At 40.3% G+C, this 18,036-nt stretch overlaps 1 protein-coding gene across 3 annotated transcripts in view; it reads left to right on the top strand.

The window, feature by feature from the left end:
- Positions 1 to 741: 741 nt before the first annotated feature.
- The window catches only part of elmo2 (engulfment and cell motility 2), a 51,121-nt gene continuing 33,826 nt past the window's right edge, over positions 742 to 18,036 (top strand). For 2 of the 3 annotated variants that reach the window (XM_082156437.1, XM_082156435.1), the window contains exons 1-7: positions 742 to 961; positions 5,947 to 6,026; positions 8,094 to 8,134; positions 9,406 to 9,478; positions 11,339 to 11,389; positions 12,717 to 12,886; positions 17,543 to 17,642. In XM_082156437.1, the coding sequence (XP_082012563.1) occupies positions 5,949 to 6,026; positions 8,094 to 8,134; positions 9,406 to 9,478; positions 11,339 to 11,389; positions 12,717 to 12,886; positions 17,543 to 17,642 (513 nt within the window). In that variant the 5' untranslated portion in view covers positions 742 to 961; positions 5,947 to 5,948. The remainder of the gene's footprint in view (positions 962 to 5,946; positions 6,027 to 8,093; positions 8,135 to 9,405; positions 9,479 to 11,338; positions 11,390 to 12,716; positions 12,887 to 17,542; positions 17,643 to 18,036) is intronic. The other variant, XM_082156436.1, reaches the window with a different exon arrangement.

The raw sequence follows: 18,036 nt of genomic DNA, 5'->3' as shown, positions 1-18,036 counted from the left end.
AGCCTCCTTTCATGACGTCAGCGTCCATGAGTCAAACTCCACTGACGCGCGCATTTATGCATCCAGTGATGTACATGTGTGCAAGATTTAGTTAAAGTTAAAGTTAGATGGAAACATGACAGTTCAAATGTGCAACACACACACACACACACACACACACACACACACTATAAGAGAGCTCTGATGTGTTGATGTGCTTCTCTTCTCTTCTGTGGTTTATATTTGCTTCAGTATTTTTGCATTTTAAGGGTTCGGGTCTTTATTGTCATTCACATTTTCACATGAAGGAACGAAACTTAGTTCTGAGGTCACGGTCAAAACACAAGATAAAAACATTAACCAATAAAAACATTAGAAACTAGAGAGTATTGTCAGTTAATAGCATAATAGAAAAAAAAAACAAAAAAAAACTAGAATAGACAATGCAAGAATAAAAACAGTGCAATTTAATTCTACTTAAGAACTATAGAGCAGGCCATGTTTGAGATGTGTTCAATAAATCCACTTCTATATGTAATTGAATCTAATCTTCCAGTTTCCACTGCAGTTTTTTATGTTTTCTGCATATCATCAGCCTTTATTTCCAGTGCTTTTACCCATCTGTCTCGAGTCAACCAGTCATGAAGTCGTTCACCAGATCTGGTCATGGACTGATGCTGCTGCAGTGAATCACAGGGCGGGGCTTGGTCACATCAATCACTGCAGCGCGTGTGCTGATTGGCTGCTGTGAGCTGTGGGCGGGGCCAGATGGAGGGCTGAATCATTCATGCACAAGACATGCAGAGATTTAAGCTCGCTCTGTACTGGATCATATAGTACGATTAGAGGTATATAACAGATGAATGTGATGATCAGATTGAGGAAGAGTGTGGTGATGAAGATGTAATGGCGTAAACTCCGCCCATCAGCCTCCATCTGAACAGCAGCTCACACACATCACTGTTTTATCGCTGGTTTTGGGGTAAGAACATCACACAAGCATGAAAAACACCCTCGCTTTCTGTCTGACAGCGCTGTCAGAATCATATTTGCGATGTTTGCATGTCACCAGATCATGGAGATTTAATGGAAATTCATCTCTATTTTGACGTTTTATGATCGATGCGTCTGAGAATGCGGAGTCAAACGCGTGACGCGTGTGAACGCTTCCGATTTTAATTCACATTAAATCGACGCACATTCAATAACGTTCGTGTTTACTCGTGTCATTTAAACGTCATGTTCATTCTTTCATCTCGATATGTGTCGAACTATTCCATTAATAGAACTGACACTATCCAGCACTAAACGCACGTCAGATACAGTGTCACAGATCATATCACTGCGAAATCCATAAGCGCAAATGATAAGAAAACACATTGATTGTTGTGTTCGGTTCGTTGTGACGTCATCTCGATTATGTCATAGAGGGGTCGTTTGTGTAGCATTCTATTTTAGAATCCGGTCTGTGTAACCATGGTGATTCATTTCTAGTTAGGAAACATAACTTTTTAAAATCGGGGTTATACTTTAACTTAAGGTGTCCTTGTTACAGTTATACAAGTACTTAGTAATGTTAATTAACATGGTTTGGGGTTGCACTTTATTTTTACAGTACATGTAAAGAAAGAACTGGGTAACATGGGTTAAGGTTAGGTTCAGTGTCATTACCTTAGTTATTACTCAGTTATTGTACTATAATAGTATGTACATGCAGAACAAGACTAAAATAAAGTGCTACCGGGTTTGGTTTAGGGTTATTTGCTTGTAATTAGGGTCATGCATAATTTACTGTTATTACTATAGTACGTACAAGTAAAATGTGTAACATCTGTAAAATAAAGTGTTACCTAAAATCTTGAGTTAAGAATTAAGGTTGGAAGATAATAAGATGAAAGATGAAATTAAGAAGAATGTAAATAAGAATTAACAGGTGCAAAACTCTATAGCTTATACTGATCTAGCTTAATCAAGTCCTTCAGGTTTATGTGGAAACTACAGGTATGATCATTCAAGTTGTGACTAAACTCTGCAGGGCGGTGGCTCTCTGGGAACTGAGTTTTTGAGAAGTTAATGAACTGTATGCAACCTGATATGCATATTCCTCTGTGTTTCTAGGGAGTTTAAAGCGATATTATTCTGCTTTTTATGAGTATCTTCATGAGTGATGCAGACAGTGATTAAAACACAAATGTAAAATAAATGCATAATGGAAACTGTTTAAGAATCTTCTTGGGCTAAAATTAGATTTAATGTTGTTATAATCCCGAAAAACATACTCAGACTTTTTACAGTTGTAATTAAAACAAGGATTTTAAACATAACATAAGCATTTGAGAGATTCATCTTGAGCTCTGTTCACATTTCTATAAGAAAGCATGTCGGAGTCAGTGGTGTGTGTGCAGCATACTGATGTGTGTGTTCAGCGTTTCACAGCCACCGCACGTCAGTGTGTTTCTGTCAGGGTTGCCCACCGCTGGCCAAGCCACAGATATGCAAATGAGCTGTGAGAAAGAGACTACCAATGGGAGAGCAGAAACTGATATATTCTGCTGTTTAAATATGTTGTGAACATGCCATTGCTGATTTGTATGGAAGCTTGTTTCCGCCACAGAATAAAAAATGAAAAAGTTAATTGCGATTTTTTATCTCAAATTTGGACTTTTTATCTCAGAATTGCGTGATATAAAGTCGCAATTGCGTGTTATAAAGTCAGAATTGCGTGATATAAAGTCGCAGTTGTGTTATAAAGTCAGAATTGTGTGATATAAAGTCAGAATTGTGTGATATAAAGTCAGAATTGTGTGTTATAAAGTCAGAATTGTGTTATAAAGTCAGAATTGTGTGATATAAAGTCGCAATTGTGTGTTATAAAGTCAGAATTGTGTGATATAAAGTCAGAATTGTGTGATATAAAGTCAGAATTGTGTGATATAAAGTCAGAATTGTGTGAGATAAAGTCAGAATTGTGTGATATAAAGTTGCAATTGTGTGTTATAAAGTCAGAATTGTGTGAGATAAAGTCAGAATTGTGTGAGATAAAGTCAGAATTGTGTGAAATAAAGTCAGAATTGTGTGATATAAAGTCAGAATTGTGTGATATAAAGTCAGAATTGTGTGATATAAAGTCCGAATTGTGTGATATAAAGTCGCAATTGTGTGTTATAAAGTCAGAATTGTGTGATATAAAGTCAGAATTGCGTGATATAAAGTCAGAATTGTGTGATATAAAGTCAGAATTGTGTGATATAAAGTCGCAATTGTGTTATAAAGTCAGAATTGTGTGATATAAAGTCAGAATTGTGTGATATAAAGTCAGAATTGTGTGATATAAAGTCAGAATTGTGTGATATAAAGTCGCAATTGTGTTATAAAGTCAGAATTGTGTGATATAAAGTCAGAATTGTGTGATATAAAGTCATAATTGTGTGATATAAAGTCAGAATTGTGTGATATAAAGTCAGAATTGTGTGATATAAAGTCGCAATTGTGTGTTATAAAGTCAGAATTGTGTGATATAAAGTCAGAATTGTGTGATATAAAGTCAGAATTGTGTGATATAAAGTCGCAATTGTGTGATATAAAGTCGCAATTGTGTGTTATAAAGTCAGAATTGTGTGATATAAAGTCGCAATTGTGTGATATAAAGTCGCAATTGTGTGATATAAAGTCGCAATTGTGTGTTATAAAGTCAGAATTGTGTGATATAAAGTCCGAATTGTGTGATATAAAGTCCGAATTGTGTGATATAAAGTCAGAATTGTGTGATATAAAGTCCGAATTGTGTGATATAAAGTCAGAATTGTGTGATATAAAGTCATAATTGTGTGATATAAAGTCAGAATTGTGTGATATAAAGTCAGAATTGTGTGATATAAAGTCATAATTGTGTGATATAAAGTCAGAATTGTGTGATATAAAGTCGCAATTGTGTGTTATAAAGTCAGAATTGTGTGATATAAAGTCATAATTGTGTGATATAAAGTCAGAATTGCGTGATATAAAGTCAGAATTGTGTGATATAAAGTCAGAATTGTGTGATATAAAGTCGCAATTGTGTTATAAAGTCAGAATTGTGTGATATAAAGTCAGAATTGTGTGATATAAAGTCAGAATTGTGTGATATAAAGTCAGAATTGTGATATAAAGTCGCAATTGTGTTATAAAGTCAGAATTGTGTGATATAAAGTCAGAATTGTGTGATATAAAGTCATAATTGTGTGATATAAAGTCAGAATTGTGTGATATAAAGTCAGAATTGTGTGATATAAAGTCGCAATTGTGTGTTATAAAGTCAGAATTGTGTGATATAAAGTCAGAATTGTGTGATATAAAGTCAGAATTGTGTGATATAAAGTCGCAATTGTGTGATATAAAGTCGCAATTGTGTGTTATAAAGTCAGAATTGTGTGATATAAAGTCGCAATTGTGTGATATAAAGTCGCAATTGTGTGATATAAAGTCGCAATTGTGTGTTATAAAGTCAGAATTGTGTGATATAAAGTCCGAATTGTGTGATATAAAGTCCGAATTGTGTGATATAAAGTCAGAATTGTGTGATATAAAGTCCGAATTGTGTGATATAAAGTCAGAATTGTGTGATATAAAGTCATAATTGTGTGATATAAAGTCATAATTGTGTGATATAAAGTCAGAATTGTGTGATATAAAGTCAGAATTGTGTGTTATAAAGTCAGAATTGTGTTATAAAGTCAGAATTGTGTGATATAAAGTCAGAATTGTGTGATATAAAGTCAGAATTGTGTGATATAAAGTCAGAATTGTGTGATATAAAGTCAGAATTGTGTGATATAAAGTCAGAATTGTGTGTTATAAAGTCAGAATTGTGTGATATAAAGTCGCAATTGTGTGTTATAAAGTCCGAATTGTGTTATAAAGTCCGAATTGTGTGATATAAAGTCGCAATTGTGTGTTATAAAGTCAGAATTGTGTGATATAAAGTCAGAATTGTGTGTTATAAAGTCAGAATTGTGTGTTATAAAGTCAGAATTGTGTGATATTAAGTCAAAATTGTGTGATATAAAGTCAGAATTGTGTGATATAAAGTCAGAATTGTGTGATATAAAGTCAGAATTGTGTGATATAAAGTCAGAATTGTGTGATATAAAGTCAGAATTGTGTGATATAAAGTCAGAATTGCGTGATATAAAGTCGCAATTGTGTGATATAAAGTCAGAATTGTGTGATATAAAGTCAGAATTGTGTGATATAAAGTCAGAATTGCGTGATATAGTCGCAATTGTGTGATATAAAGTAACAATTGTGTGTTATAAAGTCATAATTGTGTGTTATAAAGTCAGAATTGTGTGATATAAAGTCACAATTGTGTGTTATAAAGTCAGAATTGTGTGATATAAAGTCGCAATTGTGTGATATAAAGTCAGAATTGTGTGATATAAAGTCGCAATTGTGTGATATAAAGTCATAATTGTGTGATATAAAGTCATAATTGTGTGATATAAAGTCATAATTGCGTGTTATAAAGTCAGAATTGCGAGATATAAAGTCGCAATTGTGTGATATAAAGTCGCAATTGTGTGTTATAAAGTCAGAATTGTGTGATATAAAGTCGCAATTGTGTGATATAAAGTCATAATTGTGTGATATAAAGTCATAATTGTGTGATATAAAGTCATAATTGCGTGTTATAAATTCGCAATTGTGTTATAAAGTCAGAATTGCGTGATATAAAGTCACAATTGTGTGATATAAAGTCAGAATTGCGTGAAATAAAGTCAGAATATCTCTGACTCAATTCTTACTTTATGACACGCAATCGCGACTTTATATCTCACAAATCTGATAAATAAAGTCAATTGTGAGATAAAAAGTCGCAATTATCTTTTAAAATGTTTTGTTCTGTGGCAGAAACAAGCCATAGATGTGATATCCGTGAAGAGAAAGCGTGTCACTGATGTGTGTGTGATCTGATGGTGTGTGTTTCAGTCATGCCGCCTCCATCAGACATCGTGAAGGTGGCCATCGAGTGGCCCGGCGCAAACGCTCAACTCATCGAAATTGACCAGGTATTGTTCATTACTCATATACTAGTATCTCTAACAGTGTTGGGTAAGTTACTCTAAAAAAGTAATTAATTACTAGTTACTAATTACCTCGTCAACAGTGTAATTAGATTACTGTACTAATTACTCTCTCTAAAAAGTATTTAATTACTTTTGATTACTAATTACTTTCTAAATCCCATATCAACCTCAACCAGCTGAATAGTACAAGGATAGACATGAAACTGTTTTAATTCTTTCAAATAAATACTATAAAATTGCATGAATTATCCTTAAACTGACCAAACAATTTAAAGGGAGAAGTTTACATCATAAACATACTTTTTAACATCAGACAATACATTTTGATGTTAAACCCACTATTGTTTTATATAGAATTGTTCTAGTTAAGGCCAGTCTGATCTCATGACATTTCATACTTATTTTACAAGGTGGCTAATTTGTACGAGTTCGTACGAGTGAGGTCGTACGTTTAAGCCACCTCATAAAATGCGTACGAATTGCTGTGAGATGGGATTGGTCTATACACAGTATTTAGCTCAATTACATCAGAAGTAACTGTAATTAAATTACAGAAAAATTAAGAGTAATCCCTTACTTTACTTTTTCGAGGGAAAAGTAATTAAATGACAGTAACTAATTACTTAGTAATGCACTGTCCTCTTAAAGCACTTAATGCTCCTTTCTTTTTTTACAAAATGGTGATATTTTCAGTCACAATACCACAGTAAATACAGTTATCAGCCACTACTGCACTGATGTAAAAGTAAGAAGACAATGACTAAGGTTACACATTTTGAAGGAAATCCCCCGTTCATCTGTGGGAATTTAATAGTAAAAACAATGTCTATTCCGGATCCGGAGATGCTGCACTATTTCAGAAGATACTATTAAATGTACTATTTCGTCCCCTACTGTATGACAGTGAAAACACAGATTGCCGGAAAATCTCGTCATTGGTGGGGAAAGAGTTAAAGTAATAGTTCACTTAAAAATGAAAATGGACCCCATTGACTACCATAGTAGGAAAAAATATATAATGGAAGTCAATGGGGTCCATCAACTGTTTGGTTTCCGACATTCTTCAAAATATCTTCCTTTGTGTTCAGCAGAAGAAAGAAATTCATACAGGTTTGAAACAACTTGAGGGTGAGTATATGATGACAGAATTTTCAGTTTTAAGTGAACTCTTCCTTTAAGCAACGACCGTAAACCAATGAAGACGGAGAATGTGCTGCTTTCGCTGAGATTAAACATCTCTTTCACAGGAGTGTCCTGGCCAAGAATGGCCAGCAGTTTCAATCACACACACACACACACACACACACACACACACACACACACACACACACACACACACACACACACACACACACACACACACACACACACACACACACACACACACACATCACAACAACAAGTAAAAAATTAAAACACTTAAAAACAATCATTGCACATCATTGAGTCTTCTTCAAGTGACCGAATAGATTTATAATGTTCCATTGACACCTGAGTTTGTAATTTCAGTTTCGTTTGGAGCAAATGGAGCTGTATACATAAAAGCCCTTTTTCCCAGTTCAGTTCTTACAAATGGAACAGAAAGAGAAGAACTATTGTAATAACGTTGTAATTACAAGATGAAAACCTGTATCGTTCTACAAGATAGAGTAGTAATTACATGAAGAAGGATGTGAACGCTTTTTACAAGTCGGAATCTCGTGAAAAAAACGTGGCGTGAACCGTTGGACGCGAAGGTGTTCTCATCACTTTCAAAATAAAAGTCCTGCGTCCGACATATGGGCTAAACAGAAAAACAGAATCAGCCGATGCTGATAATTAAAACATGCCAAATTAGACTGATATATATATATAGGTCATGGCAATATATCGGTCGACCACTAGTAATTACTGTAGTATTTGTGCAGAAGCTACATGTGCTGTTTGATTAAAGAGATTCACAGCCAAGAGTCTGTAATGTGTGTGTGTGTGTGTGTGTGTGTGTGTGTGTGTGTGTGTGTGTGTGTGTGTGTGTGTGTGTGTGTGTGTGTGTGTGTGTGTGTGTTGCAGAAGAAGCCACTGGCGTCCATCATTAGAGAAGTGTGTGATGGGTAAGTTTGCTAAAGCTAAAGCTAAACACTGGCATTGTGCTGAATTCACACACTCACGTCTCTCTGAATGACCTGAACTAAACCTGACCTCAAATCTGAGTTTATTTCACTCACTGCTAACTAAACTCTCAGAGATGTGCATGAATCTAGTGTGAAATGTGTTATTTTACACACTGTACCACTGGTTTATATCACAATGTAGTTGTTTTGTGAAAAATGTCCAATTTCAGTTTGTATTGCAAACATTTTTTGCATCACAGGTTTTCTGTAATTGTATGTTTAAACATGCAAATGAGTTAATGTCTAATTAAAAGTGCACTGATTTGCATACATTTCCACAACAGAAATCTGAACATTGGATAAAGCCAGGTTCAAACTTCTTGTTAAAGTTAAAGTCCTCTTTTTTACACTGAGAAGATGCTTTTCTTAGTATTTTTGTCTGGTTTACAGTCCAAATATCAAAAAATTCTTAAAAAAAGAAGCATTTACTAGATGAGTATTATTGACATAAGATATTATGTCTTGTTTTCTGGGGAAATAAATCAAAATTAAGTGATTTGTTGCTTAAAAAAAGCAAAATTATCGCCAATGGGGTAAGAAAAATAATCTTAATTCAAACAGAATTGGCAGGTATTTTTGCTTGTTTTAAGCAGCAACTCACTTAATTTTGATTTATTACCCCAGAAAAAAAAGCCATAATATCTTATGGCATTTTACTACTTTAGTAAATACATCTTGATTTAAGAATTTTGAAATATTTGGACTGGAAACAAGACAAAAATACTGAGTAAGAAAAGCATTTTTTGCAGTGTATCAAAACAGACAGAACAACACACATTTTCACCACACTTTCAAGAGTAAAACGTTGCATAAACCAGGCGAATGATATATGAACAAACCTTCAGAATATATAGGAAAGTGTGGTGTGTGTGAAGCTGCTGAAGTGGAGATTTCTGACTCTCAGCCTTCAAAGATATGGATCGGAATTGAAATCTACAGATAAAGTGCAATAAAATAAACACTTAAATGTGCATTTTGGATGTTTTCGTTCTACTAGTCTGAAAAAATACGTTATGGATTCAAAATAGACCTGAAAACTGACCAGTGCATGAAAAAACAACATGATTGTTGACATCTTTAGCGTTCATGTTCTCTCTCTCCAGTGTTTTGGTGATTATATCTGAGCAGAAGTTAGTGCACGATGTGTGTCTGTTGTACAGTGACTGAGATGCTGGATCAGGTGACATCAGTGTGTGTTGTGTCTGTTGTAGATGGTCTCTGTCGGGATCGGAGCAGTTCGCCCTGCGTTACGCTGACGGGCCGCAGCTCTACATCACTGAACAGGTGAAGATCCACTGCAACTGGATATTCACAGTTTTCACGTGACGTCACACACTTACAGGAACGAAAACAAGGCTTTCTTCCAGTGACCTCCAGTCATTTTTACTAAGTACTAATGTAGTAAGACACATGAAAAGTATAAACCTTAAATTCTTTATAAACTATAAACCTTAACCTAAACCTTCTATAAACCTTATAAACTCAAATTCAGTATAAACCTTATTGATGATACTGTACAGGCGAGCGGATGAACCCAGAATATAAACGCAACACACAGAGAAAACCTTAAGCATTCAGCATGTTGCATTAATATCCTGGGTTCATCTGCTCGCCTGTGTGTAGTATGCATCATCAATAAGCTGGATCTTTTAATATCACTGTTTTAGTACATTAAGGTGCTTTAAAGTCCTCCAGTAGTCGATCATTTTATCCCTTAAAACTCATCTTTGATCACCAAAATTACATATTTAAATGTTTTTTCCTTGTAAAAAAAAATGTCTTCATACCTTAAAACATCTTGAATGTAACTCGACAGCCTTGCCTTATTTAGTATACGCGGTTCTATGAATATGCAAATGAGCCCCGCCTCCACTCACTCACTCAGCTCAGAGATCCACTCGTTGTGTAACCCTTTATTTTTAGGTGTCATTGTTACAGTGTAATTATATATTTAAGTACTGAGTAATAATAATCAACTACATGTACTTACTATAGGGTTAGGGTAGGATTAGGATTTGGTTGAGGGTTAGTTGCATGTAATTACGCATAATTTACTGTTATTACTATGGTAAGTACATGTAACATCTTGCACCCAGCGCAACTGACTTCATGTATCATTGCTATTTTGCACCCGACACACAGCGGACTTTTCCCTCCACAGACGCACGTCGGTAAATTAGGGAATGAACTTGCGCTCCCGGGGGCGGTTCAGCGAAAAGAGGAGGCGTGTTCCAGCGCAAACGTTCCCTGGTGCTATTTTGCAGTTTCAGAAAACAATTCCGCCACAGACCAGGAGAAACCTCGTCTAAAGTCAGTGGCGCGTTATTCAGAGGCTATTTTAAGAGCGCATGCTTGGCCATAATGTAGCGTGTGCACAACACACACACACTTTGCTTCTCTCATCTACACAGAAGCAGCAGTTCACATTTTGCAAACCATACATAATTACAAGGAAAAATATTCCAACGAGGGAAATCATTGTGGTGTCCATGAAGATGTGAAAAAATAGGCATAAATCTAGCTTACACATTTACCCAAATTATGATACGCCTGTTTAAGCGAAGCTAATTTGGGTGTGTTTCTCCATCCCCAATGTCACTTCTCTGTGTTTTACGGCCCTGACGAGAACGTTGGTCTCCTCGGCTGTGAACCGCTCCTGGCGTGCGTCTGGCAAATCCGCCGTTATAATAGCAATCCGCCATGGAACAAGCGCGCCTGCTCTTAAAGGGAATGTGAGATGACGCTCTGATTGGTTTATTTCACGTTACGCCCAAACCACACCTATGAGTAATGAAGCTACTTCAGACCAACACATTTTAGATTTGCGTCGGGCGCAAGAGTCATTTATCCCGCCGGTATAATAGCAACAGCGCCCGAGATCCGCCCATAAAGTTACTTGCGTTTCGCGTTTGATACTTGCGTTTCAGATCGTTAAAATAGAGCCCATAGTGTTACCCAGTTCACTCTAAATTGTAATATGGACTCGTGCATTTTCTGTAAAGCTGCTTTCAAATGATGTGTATTGTGAAAAGCGCTACACAAATAAATGTGAATTGAACTGAATTGAATATTCTAACCGGAGAAGGTGTTTTTCTGTTCGGTGGCGCAGGAGTTTGATGGATATAATCTGTGTTTGTCTTTCAGAGTCGTAGTGAAATGAAGAACGGCAGTATCCTCCGCCTGGCCATCTCTCCTGTGAGTCACACCTCCTCCTCCTCCTCTGCACAGATCATGTTCCAGGTCACATGGAAGCGACAAAACATTCTGTATTATGATTCATTTGTTGATGTCAATTTGTAGAGACTACACATCTGCACACATATATATTCAAACGCGCATCCCTATAGACTGAACACGTAATACGCGTGTGTTTGCCGTCAGCGTTCTCATAGATTCACGTTTTTGAAGTTTACTCTGAGATTTTTAGAGTTGCACCTTAGAACCGATTTCAGGGTTTGTGTTCTCGAGCCACCAAACACTGTTGTTACACTACACCACACACTACACTACACACTACACTACACTACACTACACTACACTACACTACACACTACACACTACACACTACACTACACTACACACTACACTACTACACTACACACTACACCACACACTACACTACACTACACTACACACTACACCACACACTACACTACACTACACACTACACACTACACCACACACTACACACTACACTACACTACACTACACTACACTACACCACACACTACACTACACTACACTACACTACACTACACACTACACTACACTACACTACACTACACTACACTACACTACACTACACACTACACTACACCACACACTACACTACACCACACACTACACTACACTACACTACACACTACACCACACCACACACTACACTACACACTACACTACACTACACTACACCACACACTACACTACACACTACACTACACCACACCACACACTACACACTACACTACACTACACTACACTACACCACACCACACCACACCACACACTACACTACACCACACCACACACTACACCACACACTACACTACACACTACACTACACACTACACTACACTACACCACACACTACACACTACACTACACACTACACTACACCACACCACACACTACACTACACACTACACTACACTACACTACACCACACACCACACACTACACACTACACTACACTACACTACACTACACCACACACTACACTACACACTACACTACACTACACTACACCACACCACACCACACCACACATTACACTACACTACACTACACTACACTACACTACACACTACACTACACTACACTACACTACACACTACACCACACTACACTACACACTACACTACACTACACTACACTACACTACACTACACCACACACTACACTACACTACACTACACCACACACTACACTACACACTACACTACATTACACTAAACACTGTTGTTACACTACACACTACACTACATTACACTCGAGGTCTTGACGGGATTGTTGTGTGTGTTAGATGCGAGCGGCTCGACAGCTTCTGGAGCGGATCCAGTCTCACGGGATCGACGCGCGTCTGGAGGCGCTGAAAGAGTTAGCCAAACTCTCCGCTGACCCCACGTTCGCCACAGAGTTCATCAACATGGAGGGCCTGGCGACGCTGGCACGGCTCGTGGAGAGCGGCACACAGTAAGTGTCCCTCACACACACACATATGATGAGCTTGATGGACTCATGTACAGCTGTGGCCAAAAGTGATGTTTGTTTTTGTTCTTAGTGACACTACAAGTTCGACTAAACCATCAAAAATATTTTAAATGTTAGGGAAAAACAAAACACTAAACTTGGTTATGGTATTTATCTGACAAAATTGCTTGGCAAAAAAGGCAAATGACAGCTCCAGCTTTATTTTACTATGCAAAAAAAAAGAAGGAAAAATCTTAAAGGAAAAAGCAAACATCGACTACAACATAATCAGTTATTAATATTTGGTTGGTTCTTTCTTGTTTTTGCATGTTTTCACAATTTCTTTGTATGACAGCCTATCACACAATTTGTCATGTTTCATTGCATTACTATCACACATAAAACAATTAACTCCGAGCACAACTACATCAACTCTTTAACACATTGTTATCAATAATATTTAAATAAAGAGTCAAGATGCCGATCACTTTTGGCTGCTAATGTAAACTTTTGATACATGCAAAGAGATTTAAATGTCCATCCATCCATCCATCCATCTTCTACCGCTTATCCGGGGCCGGGTCGCGGGGGCAGCAGTCTAAGCAGGGATGCCCAGACTTCCCTCTCCCTAGACACTTCCTCCAGCTCTTCCGGGGGGACACCGAGGCGTTCCCAGGCCAGCCGGGAGACATAGTCTCTCCAGCGTGTCCTAGGTCTTCCCCGGGGTCTCCTCCCGGTGGGACATGCCCGGAACGCCTTCCCGGGAAGGCGTCCAGGAGGCATCCGGAAAAGATGCCCGAGCCACCTCAACTGACCCCTCTCGATGTGGAGGAGCAGCGGCTCTACTCTGAGCTCCTCCCGAGTGGCCGAGCTTCTCACCCTATCTCTAAGGGATCGCCCAGCCACCCTGCGGAGAAAGCTCATTTCAGCCGCTTGTATCCGGGATCTTGTCCTTTCGGTCATGACCCACAGCTCATGACCATAGGTGAGAGTAGGAACGTAGATTGACTGGTAAATCGAGAGCTTCGCCTTGCGGCTCAGCTCCTTCTTCACCACGACAGGCCGGTACAGGGACCGCATTACTGCAGAAGCTGCACCGATCCGCCTGTCAATCTCCCGTTCCATCCTTCCTTCACTCGTGAACAAGACCCCAAGATACTTGAACTCCTCCACTTGAGGCAGGAGCTCTCCACCAACCTGAAGCGGGCAAACCACCCTTTTCCGACTGAGAACCATGGCCTCGGATTTGGAGGTGCTGATATTCATCCCAGCCGCTTCACACTCGGCTGCAAACCGTCCCAGTGCATGCTGGAGGTCCTGGTCTGATGAGGCCAACACGACAACATCATCCGCAAAGAGCAGAGATGAAATCGTGTGGTCCCCAAACCTGACCCCCTCCAGCCCCTGGCTGCGCCTAGAAATTCTGTCCATAAAAATTATGAACAGAACTGGCGACAAAGGGCAGCCCTGCCGGAGTCCAACACGCACCGGGAACAAGTCTGACTTACTGCTGGCAATACGAACCAAGCTCCTGCTCCGGTCGTATAGGGACCGGATAGCCCTTAGCAAAGGGCCCCGGACCCCATACTCCCGGAGCACCCTCCACAGGCCGCCGCGAGGGACACAGTCGAATGCCTTCTCCAAATCCACAAAGCACATGTGGATTGGTTGGGCAAACTCCCATGAGCCCTCCAGCACCCTGTAGAGGGTATAGAGCTGGTCCAGTGTTCCACGACCGGGACGAAAACCACACTGTTCCTCCTGAATCCGAGGTTCTACTATCGGCCGGATTCTCCTCTCCAGTACCCTGGCATAGACTTTCCCAGGGAGGCTGAGAAGTGTGATCCCCCTATAGTTGGAGCACACCCTCCGATCCCCCTTCTTGAAAAGAGGGACCACCACCCCGGTCTGCCAGTCCAAAGGTACTGTCCCCGACCGCCACGCGATGTTGCAGAGGCGTGTCAGCCAAGACAGCCCCACAACATCCAGAGACTTGAGGTACTCAGGGCGGATCTCATCCACCCCCGGTGCCTTGCCACCGAGGAGTTTCTTGACTACCTCGGTGACTTCAGCTTGGGTGATGGACGAGTCCGCCTCCGAGCCCTCAGCCTCTGCTTCCTGTATGGAAGACGTGACGGCGGGATTGAGGAGATCCTCGAAGTATTCCTTCCACCGTCCGGTGATATCCCCAGTCGAGGTCAACAGCTGCCCACCTCCACTGTAAACAGCGTTGGTAGGGCACTGCTTCCCCCTCCTGAGGCGCCGGACGGTTTGCCAGAATCTCTTCGAGGCTGACCGATAGTCCTTCTCCATGGCCTCACCGAACTCCTCCCAGGCCCGAGTTTTTGCCTCCACAACCACCCGGGCTGCAGTCCGCTTGGCCCGTCGGTACCCATCAGCTGCCTCAGGAGTCCCACAAGCCAGCCAGGCCCGATAGGACTCCTTCTTCAGCTTGACGGCATCCCTTACTTCCGGTGTCCACCACCGGGTTCGGGGATTGCCGCCTCGACAGGCACCGGAGACCTTACGGCCACAGCTCCGAGTGGCCGCGTTGACAATGGAGGTGGAGAACATGGTCCACTCGGACTCAATATCTCCAGACTCCCTCGGGATCTGGTCGAAGCTCTGCTGGAGGTGGGAGTTGAAGATCTCTCTGACAAAGTCGATCATCGACCTCCGGCCTAGGGTGTCCTGGTGCCATGTGCACTGATGGACACCCTTATACTTGAACATGGTGTTCGTTATGGACAAGCTGTAACTAGCACAGAAGTCCAATAACAGAACACCACTCGGGTTCAGATCAGGGGGGCCGTTCCTCCCAATCACGCCCCTCCAGGTGTCACTGTCGCTGCCCACGTGGGCGTTGAAGTCCCCCAGTAGAACGACGGAGTCCCCAGTCGGAGCACTTTCCAGCACCCCTCCCAGAGACTCCAAGAAGGCCAGGTACTCTGCACTGCCGTTCGGCCCGTAAGCACAAACGACAGTGAGAGACCTATCCCCGACCCGAAGGCGTAGGGAAGCGACCCTATCGTTCACCGGGGTGAACTCCAACACATGGCGGCTGAGCTGGGGGGCTATAAGCAAACCCACAACAGCCCGCCGCCTCTCACCATGGGCAACTCCAGAGTGGTGAAGAGTCCATCCTCTCTCGAGGAGTGTGGTTCCAGAGCCCAAGCCGTGCGTAGAGGTGATCCCAACTATCTCTAGTCGGAATCTCTGAACCTCGCGCACAACCTCAGGCTCCTTCCCCGCCAGAGAGGTGACATTCCATGTCCCTAGAGCTAGATTCCGCGTCCAGGGATCGGGTTGTCTAGGCCACTGCCTTCGACTGCCGCCCGATCCACTTAGCACCGGCCCCTTACGGTCCCTCCTGCAGGTGGTGGGTCCACGGGAGGGTGGCCCCACGTCGCTCCTTCGGGCTGAGCCCGGCCGGACCCCATGGGGGGAGGCCCGACCACCAGGCGCTCGCATACGAGCCCCAACCCCGGGCCTGGCTCCAGGGTGGGGCCCCGGCTGCGCCATACCGGGCGACGTCACGGTCCTCGTTTTTTTTGGCATCATAAGGGTTTTTGAACCACTCTTAGTCTGACCCGTCGCCTAGGACCTGTTTGCCTTGGGAGACCCTACCAGGGGCATATAGCCCCAGACAACATAGCTCCTAGGTTCATTCGGGTACTCAAACCCCTCCACCACGGTAAGGTGGCAGTTCAAGGAGGGGGATTGTCCATCTACAGTTTTGTGTGTAATCACAAAAATATGATAACATTTTACCTCTTGATATATATATATATTTACACTACCATTAAAAAAAAATGGTTTGCTCACCAAGGCAATTTATTTGATCAAAAATACAGTAAAAACAGTAATATTGTTAAATATTACAATTTAAAGTAACTGTTTTCTGTGTGAACAGGGCTCAAAATATATTTTTTTTTACTTGGTAGCAACTTCAAACATTTAGGAGCACAGACTGAAGATTAATGAGCATTACAACTGAACAGATTTAACATATATTTAATATATGGTGTTAAATTTCACGTTGAGCTCTGCCAATCGAGCGGGACAGCCCACAGCATCCTGATGAATCAAAGCTTCAACAACTCCCAAATATATTTTGAGGTCACGTAGATTAAATTTCTGGAGCGAATGCGACCAAAATGGTTGCAATTTTGAGCCTTGTGTGAATATATATTAAAGTTTAATTTATTCCTGTGATCAAAGCTGAATTTTCAGCATCATTACTCCAGTCTTCAGTGTCACATGATCCTTCAGAAATCATTCTAATATGATGATTTGATGCTCAAAAAACATTCAATCTTATTATAAATGTTGAAAACAGTTGTGGACAATTTTGCAGAATTCTTTGATGAATAGAAAGGTCAAAAGAACAGCATTTATTTAAAATAGAATATTTTGCTACATTATAAATATCTTTACTGTCACTTTTGATCAATATAATTCATCCTTGCTGAATAAAAGTATTGAAAATACGATCCCCAACTTTTGAACAGCGGTGTACATTTAAAACTATATCCTTCATTATTGTTTCAAATTGTGCTAGTGGTTGTTTGTCATCTTGTGACATAGTGGCTCATTTCAGTGTGTGTTTCAGAGATGTGTGTGTTTCAGTGCTTTCACGTGTGTGTTTTCTGTGTGTAGTTTTGGGGAGATGTTGGCCTTCACTCTCACAGCGTTTCTGGAGCTCATGGATCACGGTATCGTGTCCTGGGATCTGATTTCTGTATCCTTCATCAAACAGGCAAGTGAAACACACACTCTAACAGGTCTGTCTCTTTCTAAAGAAGCCTTTCTCAACCTAAAAAATTATATTCTTAAAACAAGCAAAATTATCTGCCAACGGGGTACGAAAAAAAATCTTAATTCAAATGGAAAACAAGATAATTTTTCTCACCCCTTTGGCAGATCATTTTGCTTGTTTTAAGCAAAAACTCGCTTAATTTTGATTTTATAAATCAGAAAACAAGATAGAATTTCTTATGTCATTTTACTTATCTAGTAAATGCTTCTTGATTTAACAATTTCTAGATATTTGGACTGGAAAAAAGACAAAAATACTAGGAAAGAAAAGCATTTTTTGCAGTGCAGTCCTCAAATCTGATTGGACAAGCAGCATTGCATTAGGGCTGATAGAA

Source organism: Leuciscus leuciscus, assembly GCF_965113295.1.
Source record: "Leuciscus leuciscus genome assembly, chromosome: 23".
NCBI classification, from domain to species: domain Eukaryota; kingdom Metazoa; phylum Chordata; class Actinopteri; order Cypriniformes; family Leuciscidae; genus Leuciscus; species Leuciscus leuciscus.
The sequence above is the reverse complement of the archived record's forward strand: the minus strand, read 5'-3'. Positions and strand labels throughout refer to the sequence as shown.